Consider the following 22561-nt stretch of genomic DNA (forward strand, 5'->3'; position numbering starts at 1 on the left):
GACCCTGGCAGGAGAAGAAGAACACCTGGAATCAACGTGTCACTTTGGTGCAAACTTAACAGTAAAAGGGTTTGAACTGCCATTGTTACTTTCACACCACAGTTCCATTGCCACAAGCTTAGTCTGCAGATTTTACTCTGCCAAACTCCACCGAGGGCTGGGATGGGGCCAACAGTGCAGTAATTGCATTTAGAAAACTTTGTTGTGAACTCAGTCACCACAGAATACCACCACAGAAAGAGAAAGCAGCCTTCTCATTCCCAGTTCCTGTACTGGGTGTTGCTTTAGCCTGGGTCATATAACCTGAGTCAGTCTTGGCCAGGGGGGCAGAACCTCTAGCCCGGGGTCCCATTTTCCCTGCCAGGCCTCTCCATTTGGTTCCCTGGGCCATTCGCCCAAACCACACTCATCTGCTCCATACCCAGTGTCATATGTGACATCGGAAAGCAGGAACAAACTCCCAACATGTCAGCTGATGAGCAAGGAGTTCAATCCTGCTCAGTATCTCTCCAATCCCAACCCCCCAAACACACCTGTGAGCAAACTTTTGACAGGTGGGTGGGAGCAACCACCTGACTATATTATGACATCAAATGACTGACAGGTGGGTGGGACAAAGCTGGGTCACAGGGGGCAGGGCAGAGGGTAAGAAAGATCTGGTCTACTGAACCAAATGGGTTCCCTGCACCTGACCTAAGCAGCCAAGGTAGACAGTCCTGGACAGCAGGAGTTCCAGAGTCTCAGGCAGAAGGCTACAGAGCCCTGAAGTTGAGGAAGGAACTCTTGTGAGGTCATCTGGATCAACACTTTGCTTGATGCCAGAAGTTCAAAAACCTACTACATCCTCAATTGTCCTAAGTGCCATCTAGCCTCTGCTTGAATACGTCCAGCAAAGGAGAAGCCCTTGACGTAACTTATTTATTCAGAGAATCTGCTTCTTGCTCTTCTGCCGAAGAGATTCCAAGAGCTGCTTGCATACAATCAAATCAAGACAGTCCCTACCCACAAGCTTACAATCTAAATAAAAATAAAAACTGCACACAATGGAAAAGGGACAAACTGCATATCAAACTGCTCTCCTCACCACAAAGTTTCTCCTAATGTTCAACCGTAATCTACCCCTTTATAGCTTAAGCCCCTTTGAGCTAGTCCTGCATTTATTGAGCAGCAGAGAACAAGGCAGCATTCACATGGCGCAATAACCTTGGGCTGTTGTGCACTGCCTCAACTGCTGGCACAAAGAAAGAAAAACAAACAGAGGCCACTCCTAAGCTTGGCTTCCCGTGCCACGCAAACTCAGGACTGTTGCTTGTGGCTCCTTAAAGATCCAGGATTGCTAGCTAGACTTGAACTATGGTTCATGTTATTTAGGTATTTTTGAAATTATTTTCTGGGTTCTGGTGCACTGCACAGAGGGAGCAAGTTCACATATTATATGAACCAAAGTTTGGTTTCAGAAAGCCACGATGATCAGGGTTTGAAGAGATGCTGGCTAAGCATCCTTGAATGCACTGATTATTCCTCCCACTGTACAAACTTCAAAGATTAAACTCAGCAATGGTATCTGGAGTGTGCTTTTATGTCTTCTCTGCCTTTTCTCCAGTTCATTCCACTTTTGCTCAAAGGACCTTTCATTTTTTAAAATGGAGACCCTTTAAAGCCACAGCCATGTGATCAAACCTGATATTATGCCCACCTCCCTGCAGCAATTGGGGTAGGCAGACTCACCGCCATGCTGGGACTGGACTTCGTCAGGTACACCACCGTCGGGTAGAACTGGTGCTTAAGATAATAGGCGTGCGCCACCACTGCAGAGGTCAAGGCCAGGCTGGCAGCCATCATGATGGCTGTTCGGAACATCTCCCCAGCCCAGCGCCCAGCAGCCTGTGTAAGAGGAGGAAAAAAGTGGTTGAAGGCAAAAGACTGGGCCATTGCTTGCCTCGGCTTGTGAATAAGGCAAAACAGGACAAGCCACCCAATTTGCATAGTAACGGCCTTGCGCATCCATGTTGCTATTTTCAGAAGCCTTATGAGAAATGCTGTTACTGTGCCCAAACCCTCTGCTGACACGTACTACACTATGGCATTGCAAGTAGCCAATCACCTAGGGCTTGCAAGAGCTGCCTCATGACAACTGGACAGAAACACTTTTTTATACAGCCACACCTCGGGTTCCAGCCACTTCAGGTTGCATTTTTTCGGGTTGTGGACCGCCAAAACCTAGAAGTACCGGAACGGGCTACTTCCAGGTTTGGGCAGTTGCGGTACGCCGAATCACAACCCGTGCGTGCACAGACGCGGGTTGCAAACGCTAAGGGTTGCAAACGCTGCAGGTTGCAAACATGCATCCCGCACAGATCACGTTCGCAACCCGAGCGTCCACCGTATATGAAAGAGTCACCAATTAGCAACATGGGCATGGGGTTGGCTAGCTGGCTTATAAAATGCTTTCCATACTTGGAACACATGCGGATGAATGTGCAAGGCTGGAATTAAACTCTCAACTTTGACAGAAGGAAAACCCCACCCTGAAGGTAGCAGGGTTAAGCAAAGGGACGCAAGTTGTGGATTTTGCTTCTATTACTGATTCAAACCTACTGATACGCAGAGCACAGGAACATCTATCTCCTCTCCCCAAAACCAAGTCCTGCAACCCACTGTCTATGACTATGTGCTTCTATGACTTTAGCAAACACTACCCAGATGCTTCCTATCTTGGAAGCTATGAGGGTTGGAAACCTGGTTTTGCTACAGAAAAATAACAATAGATCAGGAATGAGGAAACCCAACAAGCATGGGCCAATGGTCAGAGGCAGTGGGAGCTGCAGTCCAACACCACCTGGAGGACAAGCAGGAGAATCCCTGCTTTACATGCTGAATTCTGTGTCACATTATAGTCTCCACTTGTGTGAGGCCTGCATTGAGTTATGCTAACCAGGAAATGTGGCAGTTGTGAAGTGGGGCTGAAACAAATTTTGCAGGATCAAAACTGACATGGCATACACTTTAATGTAGCAGCTTAGTTATAAGGGCTTTGGTGTACCTGCAGAGAAGATTATTTGCTGATTAAACGGTTACTTGCCAAAGAGTCCAACTGATACTTCCAGCAGTAGAGCCTGGAATATAACCGGGCAACCAAACTTGATCCAGAAATATTTACAGCAAGCCACGAAGGCAGACACCATGGAATTTCACTTTGGAAGTCTGCAAGTTATTTTTAATGTGTATAAACCAGGCTGCCCACTGAAGGAAAAGCAGAGGTTTGATCCAACGTGGTTTTGTGCTCAAAGCTGAAAATGCAGAGCACAACCCGCCAGGACTTTACCTACTCACTGCACAAGAGTCCAGCAGTTCATTTGAATTGCACAGGGCTCCTGTGAAACAAACTCCCTTCCCTCAAAAGATCAGACTATTTAAATTAAGGAAAGTGATAAGAGGATGCACTGGAAAGTGTAGGATTAACACTTGTCATCTAATTTCTCTGTAAACAAATCAGGTTGAATGCTCACTATAAAGGTTGTCTGGCGGTTACACATCTCTAACTGTGGCTGTCCTGATAGCTCCAAGCACCAAAAGCTGCTGGAGTTAAAATCAAAAATATGGGAAAGAATAACCCTAAAGGAGCAGATTGGTTTAGCGCATTCTAGAACATGAGCCTTTTGGAAACAACACTTTTTCCGTATCAGAATGTACTGCTTTCTTAGATTTTCAGCACACGCACACCCCACTCCCCAATCTCACAGCAACCCCAAAGGTCAAGCTAAGATGTGGTTGCTGACTCAGTGAGCTGAGTGAGCTGCATGGCTGTGTGAGAATTTGAACCCCTGTCTCCCTGCTCCAGCTATTACACCACTCTGGCTATCTTCTGCCATAAATCTAGAGAACTCCCCCTCACACCCTTTCACAAACTAATGAAAACCTGTTGTGTTCTTCATTCTTTCCCCTGTCATCTGGCCTGACCAGTTGGAAAACATTCGGCTGAAGAGAGGGAAGGCAAGAGCTATCAGTATATAGAGTCTTATTAGGATAGTCTGTCATTATCTTAGGAGATACCAATACCTCCCTCTCATTTCACACACCTGGTAACTGTGTTGAAGACAAAGTTTTGTCACCCTCCAACAGACTGGGGAGTAGCAATGGGATAATTTGCCCTATGGGTCATTGCAAGAGGCAAAGGTAGCTGAGCTACGGTAACCTGTGTTTACATCACAGAAGCAAGGGGAAGCTTAAAGGTTGGCACCTTCAGATGCAGAGGCAAAAGAGGATACTGTGCTGCAATTTGAAATGAAGATCAAGTCTGGAAGCAGAATTCATAATCTATGTAAGATAGTTCTTGGAAGAAGGAAACTCAACCCATACATATCAACCCCCACCCACTTCAGATTAGTTATATATTTAAAGCAGGGCTGGAGGAACCTGTGGCCCTCCAGGTGCTAGACTCATACCCAATTTAACAGATATCAGTAACTGATTGGTGACTCCTTCTGTGAAGTTGTGCTTTTTCAAAGGGAACTGTCACAGAAAGTTCAATGTATGCAAGTAGACACAAACAAACAATAAGCTCAGACAGTGATCTTTGCTGAGAGAATAGGATGTTCGATAGGAGTACACAGGCATGTATCAAGAACATGAGGGGCCCTATTGCATCCAGTCAAGGGTTCACCTGGTGCAATGCCCTGGTTTCAAGGTGGTTTCGCCAGATGCCTCCAGCCAACAAGCAGGGCATGAAGGCAACAGGCCTCCCATGTCTGTCCCCAGCATACAGAACTCAAAGGTATCCTCATTCACTCAGGTAACATCAAGTCATCAAAGTCATGGACAGACACTGCCTGCTCCCTTTCAAGAATTTGCCTAATCACTTTAAAAAGACAACACTGCCTATTGTGGCAACAAGTACCACAAACTGATTATATGTGCAGAGTATGAGGTCTTAACTTTCCACCTGGTCTGGATCTTTTGTCAATCCACTTTGCTGTATAATCCTCAACAAATTCTAACATAATGAGAGGGACAAAAATGTCTACCCATTTTCTCCACACCTTTCATGATTTTTTGTCTACTCAGAAATAAACTCCATCAAGTTTAGTGGGGCTTATTCACAAATAGGATTCCTGCATAGGATTGCAGCCAAAAGCATGAATTAGGAAGACCTTAGCATAAATCTCACTCCTGTCACAGAACACCTAGACCAAGATTATTGTCTCAGCTGATCACCCTGTTCCAGAGTGCAGGTTGTGTGTGTGTTTATTTTAAAAAACTGAATTACCATACAGAGTTCTTGTAAGGAGTACAGAAAGATAATATACATGAAATGTTTTGAGCACCCTTAAACACTATATAATGATCACCCCAATATGTACTCATCCTGCTGAATCAGACCAGCACTCAGATCACTGCCATACAGGAAGCTATTCTATTTTGGAATCCTAACACTGAAATCCTCCTTTGATCAATTTTCCTTTTCCAGCTGTGCTGTGAGGGAGATAAGCTGCAGAGAGGAACTGCCACACTGGACATTCGAGTTTCAAAGAACGTTAGCAAACTGGAACACTCATTTCCGGGTTTGAGGTGTTTGGAAGCCAAAACATTCGAGTCGCAAGGCATTCAACAATCAAGGTACAACTATACTTTATCAGCTGAGAGACCAAGCTACAAATCAAAATGTTCTCAGTTCAAATTTCACATCTGCCATGAGCTCCTCATTGGTTCTTGCAAAAACACTTTATCTCAGCCACAATGTGTACCCATACTAATACTGGCTTACTTTATAAAGTTGGTGTAAAGCTTACAGCTAGAAAATCCTATATAAATATTAAGTATTACCACATGCTGTATATCACCCTGAGTGTATAAAAAAAGTTTAAATCAAAACACTATTTTCGGTTTATACCTGCATTTATATACACACAAGGTTTTAAACATTACATAAGTAAATGACAGCAAGGTAAAGTAACACCAATTACTTCTGAAGCAAACTAAGCTGGTGTGAGCCAGATTAGAGTTTTTGCAGAAACCAAAGGGAAGTTGTCAGCATGCTCAGAAAAACTCCAAGATTTTATTCTGTATTTCAGCAAAACAAAAAACTTCATTGGAAAGAAACCAAAACAGCTAAATGTCTGTTTGGGTAGGAGGCAGTATCTTGGAAGAGGGCACACCCAGTGGGGAGGGTGGCAGAAAGAATAAACCACAGAACTTTGTTGTTTTACAATGGAAACCTGTAAGAAACAGTAGCAGGCAAATTCAATCCACCATGTCTTACTTCTCCCCAACACGTGGCAGTACACGTGTACAATACATACTTGGCTATGTAGTTAACAAGCCACATCCACAATAAGTTTAAACTGTCTACTATGTGTGTTCCTTAACTTGCCCACCTCCTTGAAGCATCCAGGAAGCTGCCTGTTTATCAGGCCCTTCTGTCTATCTAGCTCAGTAATGTCTGGATTTTGCAGCAGCTTTCCAAGGTTTCAGGCAGAGGAGTGAATCATGGGGCCTTCCACATGCTGGAAACAGTGTTTGAAACTCATGTTTGTTCTTGGTGAATTTTGTGACAGGGAATTTCATTAGCGCAAGCAATTTCCGAGCTCTGGGTGCAGTACTGCGCCCATGATTTCAGATTAAAACTGCAGAGTGGAAGGAAAGGAGGAACTTTTTCTGCCTCCCACTTTGTGCTATTCTCTGAAGACTGGAGAAGAGACTCTCTTAAGAATATTAGGGGTGGGTGGGCAGGGGAAGGACCAGAGCACGTGAAAAATGAACATAATATTTTAGGTGCAGTTCGCTCATTTCCAGCTTTGTATTTTTGCGATAAAAAAAGAGTTCACCTAGACATTCGGTTGTTGCACCCATAACCTAGGTTTAAGGTGCCATTCAGCTCCTAGCTTTCATATCTCAGTTTCTAACACTGGCTGCGAATACGCTTAGCAGCAGAGACTGGGGAAGAGGGGGCTGTGGCCTTTCAGACCCTGCTGGGCTGCAACCCCCAACAGCCCCAGCTAGCAGGACCAATGGCCAGAGATGGTGGCAGCTGCAGGAGTCCAGCCACGTCAGCAGGGTCAGATCTCCCCGTTCCTGGTTTAGGCTGCTGAACTGCAACCCTTCCACGTAGCTTCACCTGGAGGCTGGTGCCAGGGCTGGAGGGGAGGGGGAAGGCCTCGCCTGCGTCCGAGAACCATGACAGCTGCCTCCCAGCCCTGCCTGGGCCTAGGCCCACCTCCCTCCACTCTCTATTGACAGCCACCCGCGACCTTCTCCCGCTACCCTAACGACTCACCTAATCCCGGCAGCCCCGGAAGCCTCTGCGCCCACCTCAACCAGCACCAACTCCTCTCTTCTCTGCCTAACCGGAAGCCCCGACGCTCAGCTGATACCTCACTTCCGCTCGGGACCTACCAAACGCTTTCCTCAGCCATCTACTTTCTCCCCGGCCCCGCTCTGTTTCACAGCCTCCCGACCGGAGAGTCCTAGATTTATTCTCGTCGTGTGATTAAAACTTGTATTTCGAGAGAGGTTCATATCGAAGAGGGTAGTCCTTTAATTCCTCGCAGTCTCCCCCCCCTCCTTCCAGTCTTCACATGGTACAATCCAAACAGATCCGCTCGGTGTTGTCCTCCAGCGCCGGACAGGCGAAAGAGAGTCCCGTGGCTCCCGGTGATTGGTCCAAAGTCTGGAGTCTCCTCCAATCAAATAAATGTTCCCAGAGGGCCAATTGGGATGGAACAGCCGTTGCCAAGCGGGAAGGCGGTCTAAGAAAAAGTGGGGGGGGGGGGAGTAGTTAGAACTTAAGTCATGGGTTCAAATTATACCTTAGCCACGTCGCTTTAATTCTTCTGCCTCAGGCTGTTCCTACATAAGATTGTGTGAACATTAGAGATAATGAATGATTTTGAGGGGGTTGGTAATCAAGTTAAATCTCCGCCACAAATGTAACACCTGGATTTCATTGATTTTGATCCTCCATTTTTAGGAGGTTGCAACTAGTGATTTCATTACACATATATCCCTCCTCTTCCAAAGAGCTCAAGGCAATATATATGTCATACTTCCACCCTGTTTGACCCTCACAACAGTCCTGTGAGGTAGGTTAGGCTGAGAGTGGCTGCTTCCAGACCAGCAGTTATCTGATATGCACAGGAGACTATGTCCAATATCTGATATGTTCAAGGCTGTACAATTTTGCCAGCTAGTGGTTGCTATCCTGCGCTTTCCAGTGCAATTGTCTGTCACTTTTTAATCGGGCTACTTTTTGTGATTAGTACAATGATCCCATCAATCAATGTTATAACATGATTATGCAGAATAATCTAAATAAAAAAATTCCTTCCAGTAGCACCTTAAAGACCAACTAAGTTAGTTCTTGGTATGAGAACTCATACCAAGAACTAACTTAGTTGGTCTTTAAGGTGCTAAAAACTCATACCAAGAACTAACTTAGTTGGTCTTTAAGGTGCTAAAAACTCATACCAAGAACTAACTTAGTTGGTCTTTAAGGTGCTACTGGAAGGAATTTTTTTATTTTGACTATGGCAGACCAACACGGCTACCTATCTGTAACCAGAATAATCTAGTGAGTTAGGCCATTGTCCCATCTGGCACAGTACTGTTTACACTGACAGGCAGTGGCTCCCCATAGTTTGAGGCAGGGATCTCTCCAAGACCTACCTGTAATTGAAAATAGCCTGCCTCAACCCTTTGTGTATTTCAGAAGGTGGTCTGTCTGTGAATATTGTTGCAAACCTCTGAGCAGTGCGAGATTCTGGGGGTTCCTGGCGCTTACCCAAAGGGAATGAGGTTTGCTGTGAGGAGAATGTGGGTATGCCTGGGATAGCTCAGTTGCTGGTGGTCCCTTCTGATCTCTGAAATTCTATGACATGCAAGGAGGGCAGCTGATCTCTGCTTGGTCTACTTTACACATTTTTTCAGAGAAGAAAATTGAGGGGGCCCTTGAGCCAGTCACGGTCTTCCTACCTACGGTATCTCCACAGGGTTGCTTTATAAAATGGGCGGAGGGGGCTTGAGTCAGCCACGCTCTGCCCAGCCTACCCCACAGTTTTGTTGTGTTGGCACAACATTGGAAACCATGGCTGGATCTCTAGACCCAGATGAAGAAGCGTTTCAGGAAAAAGGCGTTGTAAACTTTACACGAGAAAACCGCATTGGCAAAAACGGAACTCCACAGCGCCATCTTGGTGTCGCCGTGTGTTACAATGCACAAACATATATAAAATGCTCTTTCTTTACCAATCTACAGCTGAGTAGGCAACACGTCAAAGAAGCGATTCAGTTAAACGCGTTGCAGGGGCATCCCGTTGGCTAAAGACGGGACTCCACATCGCCATCTGGTGTCACAGTGTTATAACGCAGATAAAACGCTTTATCTTTACCAATGTAGCTGAGTTACAGATAGGTAGCCGGGTTGGTCTGCCATAGTCAAAATAAAAGAATTCCTTCCAGTAGCACCTTAAAGACCAACTAAGTTAGTTCTTGGTATGAGCTTTTTGGTATCTGAAGAAGTGTGCATGCACACGAAAGCTCATACCAAGGACTAACTTAGTTGGTCTTTAAGGTGCTACTGGAAGGATTTTTTTTATTTTGTCAATGTAGCTGAGTTAGTGCATGTTTACTGCACTGAGCAATATAAATGTGTGTGTGTTTTGATTAACAAAATTAAAATAAACAAATATACCTTTTTAAAAAAACATTTGAACACACACTACAAAATGCACATTTTCCAAAAAAAAATAAAGGTATATATGTTTATTTTAATTTTGTTATTTAAAAAACCAACCCCATTATTAGCCGCAACCCCCACTGATTGCTAGGAAGGGTTCGCCGCCACCTGTGCTACTAGAAAAGCCCCCAAATTAACCCCCGTTACGCAGCGCAGTCCTGCAGGGCGATGTAGAAGCATGCGGCAGCCGTTTGATCTCAGCGGAGCCTAATGCCCAGGCAAGCGGGCGCAAGAGCGCAGCCTTATTTATGCCCGTTTACTCAGAAGTAAACCCTGCCGCGTTCCATCCGCCTCGCAAAACACACACACACACCCCGCCGCCGCCAATAAGCGCGCCCCCGCGCGCGCACAGAACCCTCGCAAAGTGATTTACTGCCCGTCAAGGAGGCTCGAACCTTTGACGGACAGCTTCGCGAAAGGGCACGCGGGGACTGGATGTTCAATAGCCTTTGTTCCTCCCTCCCTCCGTCCCGCGAGCGGCGATTGGGTTAGCAGGATACCCGGCGGAGCCTATAAAAAAAGCCGCGCGCGGGCGGTGGGGTGAGGTGAAACGGCGTTTAGCGTGGTGCTCCGCCCACCTGTGGCTTTTTGCGAGCTGGGTGGTTTGCTCTGTTCAGGTGCAAGGGTGGGGGAAGGGAGGCGAGGCAGAGAAAAAGGCGGGAAAATGTGTTTTGAGGGAAGGGGCCTTTTGGAGAGAAGGGGGGGGTGTCTCCACTTTCTTTTTCTTGGGTGTGTTTCCCTCAAAGTCAACTCGCCCTTGAGTTCCCCAGAAGAGAAGCTGATCGTTCCTTCTCTTTTTGGCATTTTAGTTCCCCCAGAGGGCACAGGCCGCATACCCCCTCAAGCGAGCTTCCTTACAGGGTTGTTTGTAAAATAAGCCGCGAAATTAAACCATGGAAGCTCATGTTGGTTTAATTAGAGTGGGAAGGAAATCCACTACAAAGGCCATATATGTCTGGTTTTGGTTTGTTTTCAATTGGGGGCAAACTTAAAAGGTCCACAAACTGAGACCAAAAGCCTTAATTTCTTGGCATTTTGTCTTTGGGCAGGAGGTTGAGCTAAAGGAAGGATTTGGGTGGGGAGAGGAAAATGGAGGTAGTGAAGGAGCTGCTCCCCCTCATCCCAATCTGCCGTTCAAAATGTGTAATATAATTGTGTGTAGCAGGATGATGTATTCCCATAGGAAGCCGTGTTAGTCTCTTGCTGCAAAAACAGTAGATAGGCTTGTGGTATCTTGGAAGGCCTAACCATTTTTAATGGTTTGCGGACTAGAGTCTGCTTGAATTTTTTAACATTTGAAAATGCTAGATACTGTATGTGTTTGTGTACAGTGTGTGTATTGCTCTGAACTATTTACTATTCCTTTGATTCCCCCGGTTTTTAATCACAATATATTTATATTTTAATGAGTTCAGCAAAATCCTTGCTTCCCTGCTAATAGACTTTGCCACCCATTTAATTTTGGGTGGTGCACCTTTTTAAATTTTAAGCCCATTACTTAAATTTGTGGCTGATTCAGAGTTTACAAGAATGAAGTGCTTCTTCACTGTGTTTCAAATCAGTAGGTTACATGTACCAATACTTGACCCATCAGAAATTGGGGCTCTTTCTTCAGCACCAATGTATGCTACCTGTTTTTTATCGATAGGTCTTGTTTGCTCCTCTTAAAGTACTTGGGAAACTCCAATCACCTGTGTGACAGACTTCAGTGAAAGAACATAACAATGGTAATCTGGAAGGATTTTGATTTTTGTTTTGCAATATTGCCTTTCTTTTTCTTTCTCTCCACTTACCCCATCTTCAAATAGAAAGAAAATGTGGTGAAAGTGGTTGAAATCTGGGTTTCCCCGCCAATAATAGTCCCAATGGAGTTCAATAATTTGTTGGTCACACATTTTTAAGAAGCGGTGCTATTTTTTTCTCTCCCTGCTATTTGCAATATGGCTTGTTTATCACTCCCACAAAGTGGGGGGTAATCAGTAGATAAGAAGTAATTCTAGCAGGATAGCCATGCCAGTGTTACAGCTAAAGAAAGCCTTCAAGCCCCTTAAAAACATAATAAACAGTGTGTGTCATGCAGGAAGTCTGGTAACATGGATGCTGCAGCACCTACAGATGTTACTAAAAGGTTTGGTGCAGTCAGAGATTAGATCCTGAGCTTCTTCTCTTCCTAATTACTTGTAAATCTGGAGTGCCCTTCCATAAACATTTGGTGGTAGTAGCAACAGGAGTACCTCTGAGTATGTATGAAATACACTTTAGGCAACTAGGTAACTGTGGTTATCCTCCGGATCTAGAACCTGTGCACTAAGTTGGACACAGTGGCTTCTATGTATGCCTGTGGCCCAGCAGTACTACTGCTGCCAACTTCTAAATATTGCCTTGTCCAGTGCAGTGAGGTATGTTAGGTCATGGCTAGGTACATCATTGGATTTTGCTTCCTCCATTTTGACGGAGCTGAACCAGATAGGGTTGATTTACTAATCACTACTCCCAATATCGAAGTGGTGCTGAGTCCTTGAGTCCCTGTATTCATAATAAATTCCAGAATTGAGTGCATATGTTGGCCCACTAGCTGGGGCTCAGGTTAAACCTCTGGGAATGTGGGTGATATAAGCAGGAGCGTTACTTTAGACAGAATAGAGTGTGGCTGGCAGCAGTTGCTTCTGCCCTGTGCTGCAGACCATGGCTGAGCAGAAAGCACATGGCTTCTTCCAAAGAACCCTGGAACTGTAGTTTACCCCTTACAGAGCTACAACTCCTAGTGCCCATGTCACATGTGTGGTCTAAACTCCAGGAGTGATAAAAACAGGGCTCAAAGCTTGCACTGGAAAAAGTTGCACAGGGTACTTCTAATGTATGAAATACTGTAAATTGTTTTGGGATGCAATTTTGGGAAATGATTTACTGTACATTGAAATAAATAAAAAACCCCAGCCTTTTCTGTGATACAACCTGCTAGTATCTCGGGGAATTAGCAACTGTGTTTTAATGACTTAAGTCTTCCTAGTTCTTGCTTGTATGTGTATTCTCAGCCCAAAGCATTGGGGAGACAGCCAAAATGGGAACACATGTCTTCTTCAGCCTCTGGTTTTTCCAGTTCTCTTGAACTATTTGCAAGCTTTTAACAGGAATTTACGACTTGTATAACATTTATACAGAAGAGGGTGTGTGCCATCCCATCTGGGAAGATTTTCAGTCCTCGTACCTATTATAAGAATTCTAAGGTCTCAAATATAGAATAAATGTTCATAAATCTACAAGGCAAACACATACATAAGTATAAATAGTACAGGAGAGCAATCCTGAAGCCATCCTCTCCCAAACTGACCTTACATATATCCCCTGCAGTACGGAAGGCAAGTGGGGGAAAGCCTTCCCATTATCTTTTTGCTTACAAATCCTGTCTTAAGGACGTATTTATGTATGAATAGGGTGAGCCTGTGACCTGGATTCAGGAACTAAAGTATTTACCATCACAAAAGAATGGCCAGGCTGCCCAGGTAATGCAATCAGTGACCATTATCAGATATCTTGGCAGACAGCCTCCTTCTGTGATGTATGTATGATGTTTTGTGGGGTTGGTCTTGGGCTACAGGGTGGGCAATTTCAAAAGTCTATATAAGGGCTTGCACACCATTGTTCTGGGTTCTCCTTCCTGCATATGGTGAGTGGGGACCCTGTTGCAACGGTTTTTTTCTTTGCTATAAAGATCAGGCTTTGCTTCTCAATATACCCTGGTTGGCCTCTGTTATTTTCTCCTACCGAGAGGGAACCCACTTAAGGACTCTATACGGGTTCCAGAATACCCCATAAGGGAAAGGAAGCAGGGTTTTTTTTCTTTTAACATGTCCTATAATGCAAAATTGTCCCAGATTCTTTGTGGAGGGAAGATAGCATTTTATGTTCATTGGTAACTTGGAATCTAAACTATTTCCTCCACAGAAAGGTTCTTTTTGAGCCTCTGTTGTTCCAACTTGAGACGAAAAATGCGGGACAACCAGAGCACTTGTGTCCCTCCTGAGGTCACCACAGGGGTGAAGCCAGGGAGCACAAGACGGCGACAGCGTGTCACACATGGTGTTGGGGTACTCAGCGGTGATGCACAGGGGCCTGAGAGAGAGAATACCACAGCAGCCTTGAAAACTTCACAGCAACCACCTTTGCTTCTACACAGAGAAGAACAAGAGGCCTTCTTCAATCTCCTGGGTGAGATACCTGACCCCACAGTCCTGTCCAGAGATTGGTACCATGCAGACTTTCTCATCCCTAGCAGCTCTGCCAAATTTTAAATGGGTATAGTAAAAATGTTGCCCAGTTCTTAGTCAATAGCCTGATTTGCAGATAATGCTAAGTCATTACTTGTTTAGGCAAAATGGTGTGCGTTTGACTGTCTCAACAGGCTAACCATGGACTCTTCCAGGTGAGCTGCTGCTTGGACATGCATACCAATTTATTTGCACAAAGCTTTTACAATGAGGTTAAATTCTTTCTACTCTTTACTGAACATTCATCCTGATTTGCTTGTGTTTATACATCTTGTTAATCATTTGCTTGCCTCAATACATTTCTCTCTCACTTTCCTAACTGCAGCAAAAATAATTCTTTTTTTAAAATGGATTTGTTGTACTAGGGTGATGGAGTTCTTTAGTCCACTTTAATTGTGTAAACCTAACATTTCTGGGCATTCCCTTGAAAATCCCTTACACAAAATACTGGTAGTCTGGAGGCACCCCATAGTTTGTCTTCTGGTGTTACACTGTGCTGAGAAATCCTGGTTGTTTTAACTTTGGTTTGGTGTTATGTCTGAAATCAGATGTTATGGCTCAGCCACCCCACCCCAAGCTACAAAGATGAAAGGCCAGGGCAGATGGAAAACAAAAAAAGCATTAGAGAATCAGTTTGCAGCGTGCTTGTCTGTGCAAGACAGCTCACGGTTTGTTCAACAAACCATAGCTTTCTGTTAATGTGCAAATGCAGCCAGTAGGGAAAATACCATCAGCTTTCCCCCAAAACTTTCCCACGACTCCTACAAATTGTACTGTTCATGAGCTTCATTAGATACTTCTCGCCCTTTGGTGCAGTTCTCAGCAAGATGAAAACTGTCTACTTTTAGTCTATAATGTAGTTAAGCTTGGAAAGTTGATTGCTCAGAATGGCTGCTTGACTGAATGTAACAATAAACAGTGCTTCTCAGGTACCATAAATATACATTGAAGCTGCATGAGGCAGTTGGTTATAAAAGCTTTAGATAGCCCACAAATAATGATATGGATTAAAACATGTTTTGCTTTCTTTTCTCATCAGAGGATAGTTTAATACAAGAATTCCTTTCAATGGATACATGCTACAGGATCTCAGATAAGGTAGGTGTCTCTCCCCCCCCCCCCCCCCAGTCCTACACTTTCAGTATTACAGCATGGCATTCCAATTTTTAATTATATGAATGCCAAAGCAAAGAGGGAAATTTCACGACAACGTTTCTGGTTTGCTTCTTTCAGTGAGAGTGCTGGAGGGGAGGAATCAATGCAGTTACTAGAAGAACACTGTTAATAGCATTTTTGTAGTAATTGCTTTATTTACATATATTCAAGCAGGAGTGTAGTGGAAGTAAATGAGCGGCCATACAGCAGGCAGCAGATCTACTCGCCTCTGAAACAAATATTCAAGCAATCCGCTCCACATGGCTTGCATCCCAGTTTCCACCAAAAGCAACTCTCATATCTCATACTTTTAAACATGCATATTAAGCCACTGGGAACAGTGATTTAGGGGGCAAAGCATCATCTGTATGCTGGTGCCCAGCTCTGTCTGTCTTTGTGCTGTCTGAATTTGGAGAAGCTGTACAGGTACTTAATCAGTGTCTTGAGACAGTGACAGGCTGGATGAAGACCAATAAACTGAAGCTGAATTCCCAAAATTTTTGAGGTGATTGGTGCTTCCCAGGTCCAGAAAATAGGTGAGCAGGCTACTCTGAACGGGCTTGCAATTCCCCCAGATACATTGGGTGCATAGTCTGCAGGTACTCCTTGACGCTACAATTTCTAGAGACTCAAGTGGCTTTGGTGGTGGGTTGCTACAGCTGTTCCTGGATAGAGAGAACCTAGCCACAGGTGTCCATGCCCCAATAACCTCCCATTTAGTTCTGTACATGGGGATGCCTGTAAAAACAATTTAGAGATTGCACCTAGTGAGAATTACAGACCCCAAGGTATTGACTAGTGCAGCTGTGCAATACTGGTCCTTAAAAATCTGCACTGGCTGTCCATTGACTACTGAACAAAGATTTAAATGGCTTTGGGCCCAGCTGTTTGAAGGAGCACACCTGCTTACTATTTAAGGCCCACCACAGATTTTATTGTGCTTGTACCATTGCCAAACATAATTTGGGGTTTCAGAATAGAGCCTTCGTTAGGGTAGTGCTATGGGTGCAGAACAGCCTCCCCCAACCCCAAAGTCATGCAGGAATCGTCACTATTTAGTTTTTGCTGCCAGCAGAAGACCCTTCTTTTCCGTATGACTTACACATTAGTAGTAGTAGTAACCATTTTAATGGTGTGACAGATGGAACAATTTACATGTTTAATTGTAGACTGTAATGGTAGTTTTTTAATCTGATTAGTTTATCTGTGTTTTAGTATGTAATCTGCCCTGATATTGTTTTGATGCTAAAGGGTGGGATATAGGAATTCAATAAATAAATATAATCCATTTTCAAAACTGCCTGCTTCACTATCTGTAGCCTCCCCGCCCCCCCGCCCCCCAAAAAACCTGGTGCCTCCAGGTGTTTTCAACTGCAATTCCTATTGGCACCAACCAATCATGGCAGGCTGGGGCTGATGGAAGTTGTGGTCAAGAGCATCTAGTGGATACCAGGTTGTGGGAGGCTGTATAAAGAACTGCTTTTCAATTCAGGAGTTAAATTTCATTCAGACAGTATCACAGTGATAGGCCCATTTGCAATCAAGATTGGTAAAGGGAAAAAACAAGAAACACAAACCTCTGACTGAACTCTGGATAAAACCTTCCTGTGTAGTAATCAACCAGCAAAGCAGGGCATAATGTTGATTCTTTGCTTCTTGTTGGAAGAATGTCTTGTAGCTGACTTTTCTACCCTCTTAATGCTTTTGCCTTCCTTTCACATCTCTTAAATTATTATTGTGCTCTGCTATAGACTTTATTAAAGCTAAGCTGTCTTATTCAGTATCTTATAGCTATGACTATGATGTACTTTAAACGTGCTGGCCTGCATACGGAGGAATACACACGGACTAATCTCTTCATAGCTCTGTAAGTTTATTTTGGTGCTCTTCTATTGATTTGGTCGTGTGGGGAGGTGACCTGTAATATTGATAAGACTAGGAGTTTAGTCCATGTCACCAAATACTAGCTATTCATCATATTTATTAGTGCAGCAGAACACCTCTTACAAAGTGGGGTGAAAGGTTACTATATTAGTTCACTGTAAGTTAACAACATGTGAAACTAATTGTGTTTCTCCCAGTCACAATTTAGTTACAGGTGCAGAGGACCCCTGTTTCTAACTGGAAACTGTAACAATGGGGAGAAGGGAGCTAAACTTTCCTTCTCACCCAAATTCCATCAGTACAATTGCAGCAAAAATCACCTGTCCCCAAAGTGCAAATAGGTTTAGAGAAAACTCCTGTTGTAAGCAAGTAGACCTTTTGTTTTTCCTAAAGGTGATGATGGCAGGTGATCTTTTTTCTTTCTTTTTTCTTTGCAAATGAGGTTGTTGAAGAACATGATCAAGGGCAGCCCAATTAGTGTCATGTGCATCTAGGCCCCAAGACTGCAATCTTAACCTGTTATACAGGTGCTAATTGTTGAGGGGCAACTTCAAGGTTCCTCCTACTCTCTTTTCTTGGGCTTTTTTGTGAGTTGAACCAGACAACACTTCAAATAGAGGGCTGTTATTTGTAGAACACGTGGCCACTCTTGATGGTGGAGAGGAACGATATGGGCTATGGTGAGCAACTTTTGACCCCTTAGTTTTTGAAACTTTATTATAAGCTGGAACATAACTTCTCTGGTGAACTCCTTCTGCTGCTTGAAGACCATCCATTGCTTTATGAAGGAATTCTGGGGGCCTTCCACTGTCCTCCACACCACTTTGTCCTGATTACAGGTACCTAGCAAATGACATGGAAGAAGACACAGAGGACTACAAATATGAGATCTTCCCTTGGGCACTTGGTGAAAACTGGAGGAAGCTTTTCCCACAGTTCCTGAAAATGCGGGATGGCTTTTGGGCCAAAATGAAGTACAGAGCATTTGTTAGCAGACGCTGCTGTGACGAGGTTAGCTGCAGATCACTTGACTTGCCGTGTTCTTGGTGTTGGTGTGTTAAGATGAATGAAGTTGGGTGCACTAGTGGTGGCAGGGAGAGCAGAATAATCCTCTCATCCTGCTGGGGGATCTACTGGAATTTGTTTCCTTGGGATGGGGGGTAGAAACAATATGGCTGAAGGAAATTCAAAAGTCACAAGGTTCCGTCCTTGGCATCTCAGGTACGATTGGGAAAGTCTCTTGTATTTTTATTTAATTTAGCAAACTTCTGTACCGCCTTTCAAGAACAAAATTCTCCCCAAGGCAGTTCCCATGAAATACAACAACAAGATCTTAAAACAACTCAGTAAAAGAATCCCATATAATTAAAAGTAACAATCAAACATCAAAATTGCAGCATAATGTATTTACCATGACCGGGTGACACAGGCTGTTTATACACACTACCTTTAAAGCACATTCAAAGAATGAACTTTCTCCTCACATAATTTTGGGCACTCTAGTTTGCTGAGAATTGTAGCTCCGTGGGGGTAAACTACAATGCCCAGACTTTTTTTTAAAAAGTGCTTTAAAGTTGTAATGGGTATGCAGCTACAATCAGATCCCTAGCTGCAATTCGGCTCTACAGTCAAGACAAAAAAAAAAAATGTTAATAAAGTCTGTATAAAACTATCCAGGCATAAGCCATGCCTAACATTGTATGGAACATTATTCCACAATTGCTGGATGACCACCAAAAAAGCAGCAGGCTAATGTCCTTTTCTGGTGATCATGTTAATAGGTCTTCAGAAATGAAGGTATGGGCAGTGGCGTGTGCATGTAGACAATACTTCTAATCAGTGTTATATTTTTAGAAAAAAGTGGTGCCAGAACGCACCATGAACACCTCCCTCTTTCTCTTAGAATGGCAATGGTACCCACCTGAGGTGCCGGAACTGAGTTCTGGCGAGTTTCCCCTGGAAAAAAAGCCCTGCTTGTAAGAATAAAACCCTGGAGAACTGTTAACAATCAGCGATGACCTCAGGTTTGAGGACTGAATTTGACCCTCCAGGCCACATCCTCTCACTGGCCATACTGAGTTAAATGGACCAGAGATTTGCCTCTATGCTATATGGCAGGTTACATGGCACAAAATGTTTGGTTCTCTTTCCCCAAAGTTTTCCGAACATAGTTTTCTTTTGGGATGATTTAGGCTTCCTTTTTTCTAGATAATGTTAAAGGAGCCCACACACTGGGTCTGGTCCCGTGAACGAGCCATTCACCACAGTGGGGCGCTGAGGAGTTACCTGAAAAATGAAGAAGACTTATTCCCTAGAGGCCCTGGCATTACGCCCCCAGTCTGCCTTCTCTGTGTGTTTGATCTGGAAAAAGAAGATGCTGGAATAATGACACCTCTTGCTAGCAGTATTCCTGCCAGTGACTTGCTGCCCTCCACAGCACCGAAGCAGAGTTTGAGTGGCTTCCCTTTGCTGATGACTGACTACAGCATGCAGAGTAAGTACTAACGGTGCCCAACTTTCAGCTTTTTGGAGTCTCTTAATATACGGCATTCATTCCTGCTTGGGAAAGTGTTGGCAAATTGTTCCCCTCTCCCCTTGTGGTTGTGGGGTGCAGGCTGAGATTTGAATCTGAAAAAGCAAATATTAAATTCATAGAAAGCCATGAGTCTGATAAGATTACAGAAAGATGGTGCAACTTCCTATGTTTACAATGTGGGTTTGATACCTTCCAACTGTCCCAGTCCCAGAGGACATGCATAGTAGAGCCTTAAAGCAGCCTTCACCAACACCCAGCAGTTGTAATCCAAAACACCCATGCTGGGGGAAGGCTGCTTTAAGACACGTTTACCACTGAAAATGTACTGGAACGGCTTTTGAGCTGCAGATGCTCCTGAGCTGGTTTTTCTCATCGGGTGCTAAAGAAAGTTTAACCACACTCCTGTTTTCCCAGACATCTGGGTGCAGGTGTGGCAAAATTCTCCCAACATGTGGTGAGCTGATCACTAGTACCTTCAGTTAAGAGTGAATGCATACCCCACTGAGGCAAGTTACTGCTTGGTAAATGAGCACCCCTGTTGTGTCCTGTTGGCAAATCTCTCTCCCCTGCCTCCTCCTATTAAAGAATGAGTGTGTTAAACAGTGAAAATATGCACACTTACAGACTTGGTAGATTATTATTATTGTCTACTTCCGTTCAGGCCCAACTACCAACTGGGAGTAAGGAAAGAATGTTTCTCTTAGGGGTTATCTTGCAACATTCTCACACAGAAGTAATCTGGAATTGCTGATATGCTCAGCACTCTGCTTGGTGTACATGCACTCTGTATGGCACCAGAATTTAGTGTGGATTGGTTGACGTAGTGTTGTTGGAAAGATGGCTATCCCTTCAAATGGGGATTTAATAACTTTGTGAACCCTTTTAAAGCACTTGATTTATAGCTTGCCTTATTCTATGGGCTCTGCAGTCTGCCCCTACTCCTGACAGAAGGCTTCTGTCCTTAAGGGATTCATAACTTTCTAATCAATATTTCTAAAATATAACTGCTAAACTCCCAAAGGCATAGTTTCAGTCTGAATCTTTTTTTGGGCAGGCCTACAGGAACCTGTGATGGAGGCAGAAGGAACACCCAAAGACTGCCAATATCTGATAGCGTCCGAAGGCTGAAGACAACCCTCTGCAATATTTTTCTCCTTGGAGTGGCATTATTTGGATGTTCTTATTCTACATCTGCGGTGATCTATTTATTAAGCACTTTATCTTCACGTTCATAAATACACAGCAATGCCTGCTTGTGTATTAAAAAAAGCTATTCAGTATAACTTGTGTTGTTATTATTATTATTATTATTATTATTATTATTATTATTATTATTATTAATTTAGATTTATATACCACCCTTCATCTGAAGACCACAGGGCAGTTTACAATACAAAATAAGGACACCAAATTCATAACATAATAAAAACCAGTAAAGCCCCTTCCCAAAAACACATTTAAAAGGCCATAAATTGTTTAATCAGCCAAACATCTGGTTATTGAGGAACATTTTCACCTGGCACCTAAAAATATGTCATGAAGTGTCAGGTGAGCTTCCCTGGGGAGAGGACACAAGAAGAATCTCAGATGATGATCGCATTGTCCAGGTCAGTTCATGTGAGGAGATGTGGTCCTTGAGGTTTTGGGGTCGTGAGCCATTTAAGGCTTTATATGTCAAAACCAGCACTGTGGATTGGGCCCAGAGTACTTGGGCCAGGACTGGTGTTACGAGCTCAGACCATCTTGCCCTGGTAAGCAACCTTGCCACTGAATTCTGCACTAGCGGAAGTTTCTAAATTGCGTTCAAAGGCAGCCCCACGTATAATGCATTCCAGTAGTTTTAACCTAGAGGTTACCACCGCCAGCTGAGCAGACTCTTCATAAAGATGTCTGGGAGAAAAGGCCGCAATTTAATTTCTGGAACATTTAATGGCAAGTTTACCAATTGTGAGCCATTAGAAATGACTTTTTGAAGGTTTACACCCTTGCCTTTTGCTAGCAAGGAATGGAGTGGTCAAGGGTGACCTACTTTGTTTATTCTTCTCTTTGTACCCCTGCCCCCTTTCCTGGCTTGACTTATTAAGGTACCAGTTCTGCTGAAATATTTTTTATTATACATATTTGGTTCCCACCCATTTTTTTAAAAAAGGTACTGTGTAATTTAGATAGATAGCATGCTACCCTAATATATTGAGTGGTGTGAGATTGCAGGGGGTTCCAGACACCTTACACAGGGTTTGGTTTCCTTGGAACAGGCTTCCTCAAACTCCCTCCAGATGTTTTGGGACTACAGTTCCCATCATCCCTGACCACTGGTCCTGCTAGCTAGGGATCATGGGAGTTGTAGGCCAAAAACATCTGGAGGGTCGAGTGAAGAAGCCTGCCTTGGCATGAGGAACAGCAGAGACTCTGGTGGTTTTATGATATGATTTATTTACACCTATATACAACCTGAGCCTTCAACACCCCCAGAAGGTCTGCTCCCATAGCCACAGCCTTGGATCCTAGCAGAAGCCAGGCATTCACCCTCACAGGCTTTCTGCCTGCCACTAGCTGCTAGTTTGCACACACAACTCTGGCCTTTTCCCTTCTAACCACCAGCCAGTTGAGGGAGGGGGAGCACCTATTTGCTCTCTGGCACAGAGCCACTTCCTTTGTTACCTTAGGGACCCATACTTAGGCCATTGCCTCACCAACAAGCTGCCCTGACTATTCCAGCAATTGAATCTTTGCCAGATCCAGGAATTGGAAAGGAACTCATGGAATACAGCCTAACCACCCCCAACTCACAACACATTCTACTCTTAGGCTGGTCTGTACCTTTGAAAAAGAGCAGCCCATTAACCTTCCCTAGTTGATAAGATCTAATACTGAACCATTTTTACAGTCCATTGCCCTCACTTGTCTAGTACGAACTGTATCCCCCCTGTTGTGCTGTGTTCGCCTTTTAAACTTCTGCCAACCTTAGAAAACCTGACTTAAAATAAA

General features: G+C 44.0%; 2 protein-coding genes across 14 annotated transcripts in view; one reads left to right on the forward strand and one right to left on the reverse strand.

The window, feature by feature from the left end:
• Window positions 1-8212, reverse strand: part of SYVN1 (synoviolin 1) — a 29281-nt gene extending 21069 nt beyond the window's left edge. For 2 of the 9 annotated variants that reach the window (XM_083476835.1, XM_083476832.1), the window contains exons 1-2: window positions 7274-7384; window positions 1729-1884 (exon numbers count right to left, since the gene is read on the reverse strand). In XM_083476835.1, the coding sequence (XP_083332961.1) occupies window positions 1729-1860 (132 nt within the window). In that variant the 5' untranslated portion in view covers window positions 1861-1884; window positions 7274-7384. The other 7 variants (XM_083476839.1, XM_083476834.1, XM_083476836.1 and 4 more) reach the window with 7 other exon arrangements.
• Window positions 8213-10252: 2040 nt separating this feature from the next.
• On the forward strand, window positions 10253-20856 carry LOC310694081 (speedy protein 1-A-like). Of its 5 annotated transcripts, none has more exons than XM_083476841.1 (8): window positions 10253-10347; window positions 11379-11457; window positions 13676-13939; window positions 15038-15096; window positions 16935-17020; window positions 17877-18048; window positions 19246-19531; window positions 20628-20856. In XM_083476841.1, exons 3-8 carry the CDS (start codon window positions 13720-13722, stop codon window positions 20699-20701), a joined length of 897 nt encoding a protein of 298 aa, XP_083332967.1. In that variant the 5' UTR covers window positions 10253-10347; window positions 11379-11457; window positions 13676-13719; the 3' UTR covers window positions 20702-20856. The 5 variants fall into 5 exon arrangements, with proteins under 5 accessions (XP_083332967.1, XP_083332970.1, XP_083332971.1 ...); XM_083476844.1 differs by having other exon boundaries at window positions 13680-13939; XM_083476845.1 differs by lacking the exon at window positions 10253-10347 and adding an exon at window positions 10355-10459 and having other exon boundaries at window positions 13680-13939.
• The last annotated feature ends 1705 nt before the right edge of the window (window positions 20857-22561 follow it).

The sequence above is a fragment of the Podarcis liolepis genome, assembly GCF_965112155.1.
Source record: "Podarcis liolepis genome assembly, chromosome: 15".
NCBI lineage: Eukaryota > Metazoa > Chordata > Lepidosauria > Squamata > Lacertidae > Podarcis > Podarcis liolepis.

Bases quoted from the DNA above. Each gene is read 5' to 3' on its own strand.
- LOC310694081 (XM_083476841.1), top strand. From the start codon at position 13,720: ATGCGGGACAACCAGAGCACTTGTGTCCCTCCTGAGGTCACCACAGGG. The intron at 17,021-17,876 runs GTAAGTTTATTT...TCCTGATTACAG, and splicing joins ACTAATCTCTTCATAGCTCT to GTACCTAGCAAATGACATGG. The intron at 18,049-19,245 runs GTTAGCTGCAGA...CCTTTTTTCTAG, and splicing joins GCAGACGCTGCTGTGACGAG to ATAATGTTAAAGGAGCCCAC.